The sequence below is a fragment of the Mastomys coucha genome, unplaced genomic scaffold (assembly GCF_008632895.1).
Source record: "Mastomys coucha isolate ucsf_1 unplaced genomic scaffold, UCSF_Mcou_1 pScaffold18, whole genome shotgun sequence".
Classification (NCBI taxonomy): domain Eukaryota; kingdom Metazoa; phylum Chordata; class Mammalia; order Rodentia; family Muridae; genus Mastomys; species Mastomys coucha.
Genome location: NW_022196900.1, coordinates 91,558,163 through 91,564,085, shown reverse-complemented (window position 1 = coordinate 91,564,085; position 5,923 = coordinate 91,558,163). Strand labels below are relative to the sequence as shown.

Genomic DNA, 5,923 nt, shown 5'->3' with positions numbered 1-5,923 from the left:
CCCACACTCCACATCTTGGCTCCCCAGTGCCCCCCTTCACCACAGCCCTCTTCAACTGGAGCCCAAGCCGACCCTCAATACCTTTATACACAAGACTCCCCAATGGAGAGTGCCATCCTGTCTGCCCTAAACCTACCCATCTCTCCGTCTTGTCTAAGGGGAGAGACACTGCCTCCTCCAAGCCCCTGTGCGTCCTGTTTGTCTTGAGACTTCGTTTTGCTATGACTCGATCATTTGCTGGCAGGACTTGGGGAGTGACGGGATGAGTTGAGGCCAAAGCCTTGAAGATACTGTCTCCCCGTTCCCAGAGGGCCAACGGCAGGCACCTGGGCACAGCAAGGAAGGGGCATCCACAGCATCAGGACCGCACAGCATCAGGACCGCCCACCCCTTTCCAGTCCTGGCTGGCTCAGCCAGGCACTCTGTGGAGGATATAAATATATAAAACAAACAGCCCACTCTTAGTTGCAAACTAAAAATAGGAAACTTGGAATCCGGCTTCCCAGACTCCCCTGGCCTGGACCACACAGGTGTAGCAGCGGATATTGGGGGGACATGGGCCCTCACCCCGCACTCTGCAAGGGCCCCACAGGGAGGAGTGGAGGGGGGGTCTGGGTTTCTGCCAGTGAGGGTTCTTACACTCGGCTCCTTTGACAGCTCATTTCATTTATGACCCTGAGCTGAACGGAGCCACTGAAGTGCTCCAGGCTGGGGTGTGGTGAGGGCGGGAGGGGCTGTTTCTTCCTGAGGCCGGGCTGGGGGTCTGACTATTTGTGGGAGTCCAGTCTGGGGCAGGGAGGGATGCTGGTTGAGAGGGAGGCAGATCTGGGCCTGGGTCAGGTCCTCTCCTCCTGTCCCACAGCATCCTCCAGACTTCTCTCCCCCCAACCCCCCGCAGGATGTGCACGTCTCAGGACAAGAGTCAAAGCTATCACAGGCTTTGTCCCAGGGTGGGGGCCTTTCTGGGAGCTGCCTCTCAGTCTGCCACTAAGCCAGTCACAAATCGGCAAGGCAGTGGGTTCCTTGACTCTCAGAAGAGACGCTGAAAGGCCTCGAGGCTTCCAGGCTGGCAGCAGACGGCCTCCTCCCTGGGCGAGCAGTGTGGGACCCTTGGGTTGTGGGAAGTGCATGAGCTCCTGAAGCTTCAACCTTCAGAACTCAGCTCTTCTCTCCAGGTTTCTGTCTTCTGGTGGGGCCTGGGAGCTCAGGGTCTGTGTATGACTGTGCTAACAGGGTCCATGTGACCAGGAGGGTAGCTCTGTGGGGTAGAGACAGGAAGCTGCTACTGTCACCGACACTGCTGGGTGAGGAAACTCCAGGCAGGGCAGGAGCAGCTCTCCTGAGGCTGGGGAGTTCTTCCTAAGAGTAGCCCACATTCCTCTCCAAAGCATGGGATTTAAGGTGGGGAGATTCGGTGGGGTGAGGGGACCTTTCTCTCAGCTGCCTGGAAGCCAGTCCTGCCACCACCTACAGGCTTCATCGGCCACTGCATGGCTTCCTCCAGCTGGGGCCCTGCCTCCTGCTAATGGGGGGTGTAGGGTGTGTGGAATCTCTTGGAATCTCTTGGTCTGTTTCCCTTTGAAAAGTGGGATGCAGGTGATTTTGCTCTTCAGTTGTAGGGGCCACCTACAGGTCCACCCCCAGATAAACCAAACAGAAGCATGTGGGCTGTGAAGACAGGTTCCTGTTCTAACCCAGGGAGAGGTCCTGCTGGGTGATCCACCCTGGGTGTACCTGGGGACAGGTCTTACATTAGCTGTGGTTAGAATCCCCTTGGTGCTGGGCAGTGGTGGTGCATGCCTTTAATCTTAGCACTTGGGAGGCAGAGGCAGGCGAATTTCTGAATTCCAGGACAGCCTGGTCTAGCGAGTTCCAGGACAGCCAGGACTACACAGAGAAACCCTGTCTCGAAAAACCAAAAAAAAAAAAAAAAAAAAAAAAAAAAAAAAAAAAAATGCCCTGGGCGCTCGTTGTTGGGTAGGAAAGGGTCCAGGGTCTAGGCTGGGAAAACAGGAACTTCTTGTTGGGACTTGATCTTAGGCCGATACTACAACAGGGCAAGATCTTGGAACTTTGAAGTGGCACCACAGACCTACATTATCTTAGGAAAATCTGTATGTCCCATCTGGTCAGGGGGCACAGGCTTGGGGTGGGGTCCTGGGCAGAGGGGCATTATCAAGTTAGGTCCCCACACCATTATCCACAGCCCCAGTTTTCAGGCTATGGCCTCAGCTTGGCAACTCCCAGCTCCAGGGAGCCATGGAAGCCATGACAGCTCTCTTTGCTAGTCAGAATGACCTCATCTCCAAATGACCGCTTTGTAGTCCTGGCTTCTCTGCTGAGAATGTTCCAGCAAGCACACTCCAGTTGGAGTGAGAGGTGCTGCTACCTCATAGGGGCTTCCCAGAGGGACCCTTATCTCCTATGGCCCCTCACTCTGCGAAGGTCTTCACTCAACAGGGGTTCCCATTCCAGAGAGGCCTCCACCACACCCATCGCAGGGAAGATCCCACTGAAAACCTGGTGGCCGGCTGCACCTTCAATCTGTCTCCCCCCAAATCTGCATCCAGATGACAGATAGGACCATGCAGTAACCTCTGCCTCTGTGTGATAGACATAGGCAGCTGAGGGAGAAAGGGTCAGTGGAATCTTGAAGGCCCATCTGATGTTCTGGGGTCCTAGCCCAGCAAGGAAGGTGGCCTTCCAGGGTCTCTGTAACCACTTTGAAAGTGTTGGATGGCGAACTCCCCAGCGTTGGGGTGTCTCCCCACACAGCCAGCTCAATCATATCCAGTGCCCTGTCTCCTGCTCAAGAGTAGGAGGTCCCACCCTCCTTCACAACTCTAGAAGCCTGACACGTATTCTTCAAGGCATCTGTTATATTATTGTAACAAATACAATTTTCATTTTACAGTTAAATAGTACTCAAGTGGGGAAGTTGACCTGTACAAGCAAGTTGTACATTAAAAAACCAAACACACAAGCAGCGTATAGTGCAAAGCAGGCCCTCTCCTTTCCCTCAGCTTGGAGCCCACTTCAGGAAGACGTGCTCACAGCAGGTAGGATACCTCAGGGGAACACAATGTCACAAAGGATCGGTACCCACCCACACACTTACAGTAACATCGTATCAACCCCTCCGTTCCTTGTGCTTTCTTTCTAGCCTGTGCTTTCAAGTAGCACTTTAAAGTAGCCTTGCAAATAAGAACCCATTTTCTTTCCGGGTTTTTTTTCTTTCTTTCTTCTTTTTCTTTCCTTTCTTTTTACCAGCCCGGGCTGCCTGGGCTCACTGTAGGACCCCCAACAGACTCAGCCTTCACTGTTAATCAGGGATGAGAAAGGAGTGGATGGGGGTGGGGTGACTTTCTATCTTCACTCCCTTTTGGGTATCAGTGAGGGTAACTGTCTGGGGTGGCTTACACAGCGCTAGGCGCTGGGACCCTGAAAGTATCTTTCTTGATGATCTGGGACAGTCTGCACCATGGAGCAGTAGCGAAGCGGTAGGAGGGCAATGGGCTGTAGCTGCTTCCTGAGAAGAGGTGAGAAGGCCCCTGTGCGTGCAGGGAGCTGGAAGGTTACTTCAGCTATTTCCAAAAGATAGATTTCTTTTTCTTCCAGTAAGGGTGGGACAGGAGACACTGTAACCGGAGGTACCTGCTCAGGATTGTCCGGACCCCCTGTCTTGCCGGAGTGTGTATGTGGCTGTTAAAGGTGCAGGCAATGGGGAAGGCCAAGCACAGGACAGAGACTATCATTAAGGAGCCTTGTAAAGGAGACTTCAATGGCCATAGAGTGTGTGGCTCACGCATTTTGATAAAACCAGCCGTGGGCCAGCTCTGGTAAGAGCTTTTTAACCTTTCCCACTGACAGTCTCCCACAGATTTAAGAGAACCTCTGATCCCTGCTTGGACACTGCTCTGCCGTTGCATACCTCACCAGAGACCCCACACGGGCTTCCTGGAGGTCTTGTCCCCTTCTGTGAAGAATGTGAGGTCAGGACCCTGGTGGCGGGATCCTGATGACATCACACTAGCAGGGGGGGTTGGGCTTTCCCGTACACAGACTGCCACCTGTCAGAAGTTTTTAGATGCTTGATGGAATTACCTTTTCTTCGGGTTCAAGGTTGTTTGCCTCTAGGTACAAGGTAAGTAGGGAGCAGGACTGTGGCCTGGGAGACAAGGCCCAGAGCACAGTTTGGCTGGACCTAGTGAGCAGGGTAACCACCCTATCGGTCCCCATGGTAAGACTTTCTGCCCGGACCTCTCTGCCCCTGAGAACCCAGTAGACAGTTCAGGTTGGAGTGTGCTGGACAGTGCTGCGGCCTTCCTTGTTTTAGATACCTGCCACCCGGGATGAGTCTGCTCTGGGGCCGGGTTCCAGGTAAGCTAGAGCTGGTCAGGGGCTGCTTGCCTGGAATCATGGGGAAGACAAGTTGGGGACTCGTGTGTGTGTGTGTGTGTGTGTGTGTGTGTGTGTGTGTGTGTGTGTCTCGTGGCTCTTCCCTCTCTACAGGGGAGTGAAACCATCTCAGGGATTGGAGTTTCCATTTGGCTTGATGCGCATGTATGCAGAGGGAGAGTTGAGGGGGGCGGGGCGGGCGTTGAGAGAAAGTCCAGACATCTCTGAGCCTGAGCTTCTCTCGCCATCAAAGGCCCTCTCCCTCAAGGGCAGGGGTAGCCTCTGATTCCGGAATTAACCCTGGGCATGGCTGGAGACAACGGAGGTGGGCTTGGGGTGCACAGCGAGAGGGGGCATTGATTTGGGCTGGAGCAGTGTCCTGTGGGAGGTCCCTACATCCTCTGTTCAAACTTGCAGCTGGACAGAGCTCTGGGAGCCATTGCCAGCTCTGGCCCCTGGGACCAAGCCAAAGTCTGTTTCTTCTTGTAGCCTCGGGCTGGAGGGACGGATTCGGCTGGGCCAAGAGTCCCCTGGGTGCTTAGTAGGGCCGCCACACGGCCTCGTCCATGCGGCCCGGCGTGCTCAGGGCCGTGGGAGAGTTGCTGTGGCTGCCGTCGGCTTCCACGCCATCAGCCTGGCCCAGGCTGGGGTTCATGAGGTTGCCCGCTGACACCGAGGCGCCGCTGGGGCAGGAGGTCAGCATGCGGGTGGGCGAGCGCTCGCCACCTCCCGGGGCTGCCATGGAGAACTGGTAGGAGCCGGAGGAGGCGCCGTAGAAGAGGTGGTAGGGCGCGGGGTTGGCCTGGAAGGGCCCGCTCTGGCTCTGCGGGGCCCCGGGGTAGGGCGGAGGGAGGTAGGTGTGGTGGAAACGGCTGCTGGCCGGCATGCCCGCTACGCTCAGGCTGCCCAGGCTGGTGCCCGATGGTGTGGCGCTGTAGGGGAAGGCGGCAGACATGGCTCCCGGGTAGTGCATCCTGGGGTCCGGGAAGCGGCTCTCTGTGAGGCTCTGCAGCGTAGGGAAGGAGCGGTCAAACTGTCGGGGGTCCGAGAAGGGGTTCAGGTCTGAGGAGCCTGGGGGACAGACAGCAAGGGAGGAGGGAGGTCAGGTGCGCAGGTGAGGGCCACTGTGGGTCCTCTCGTATTGTAGGGTGACCTTCCTGGGGAATCTCTTCCTCGGGCTGTGCTGTACAGGGCTGTGCCCTGTGCAGGGGACTCTCGCTGCAGATCTGATGTGAGTGGAACTCTGCGTCAAAGCAGAGGGGACAACCCTCCTCCTGTCCCAAGCCTGCTAGGACAGGCACCAGACAGGGCTCCCATCAGCTCATTCTGAAGAACTGACAGGATCAAGGGTGTGTATAGAGTCCCCAGGGGCCCCACGAGACTGGGAGTCCTTGCCTCTGAAGAGAAAAAAACAAAACAAAACAAAACAAAACAAAAAAATCCCCAAATGCTCCCGAAGGCCTCTGTTCACTGCTGAGGCTGGTGTGGTGTGTGTGTGTGTGTGTGTGTGTGTGTGTGTGTGTGT

The 5,923-nt window shown here is 55.8% G+C and overlaps 1 protein-coding gene across 1 annotated transcript in view; it reads right to left on the bottom strand.

Annotated features, from left to right (window-relative positions):
• Positions 1–2,861: 2,861 nt before the first annotated feature.
• Runx3 (RUNX family transcription factor 3) overlaps positions 2,862–5,923 on the bottom strand; it is a 59,406-nt gene continuing 56,344 nt past the window's right edge. Inside the window, exon 6 of the mRNA XM_031379042.1 lies at positions 2,862–5,469. Within this exon, the coding sequence (XP_031234902.1) occupies positions 4,937–5,469 (533 nt within the window). The 3' untranslated portion in view covers positions 2,862–4,936. The remainder of the gene's footprint in view (positions 5,470–5,923) is intronic.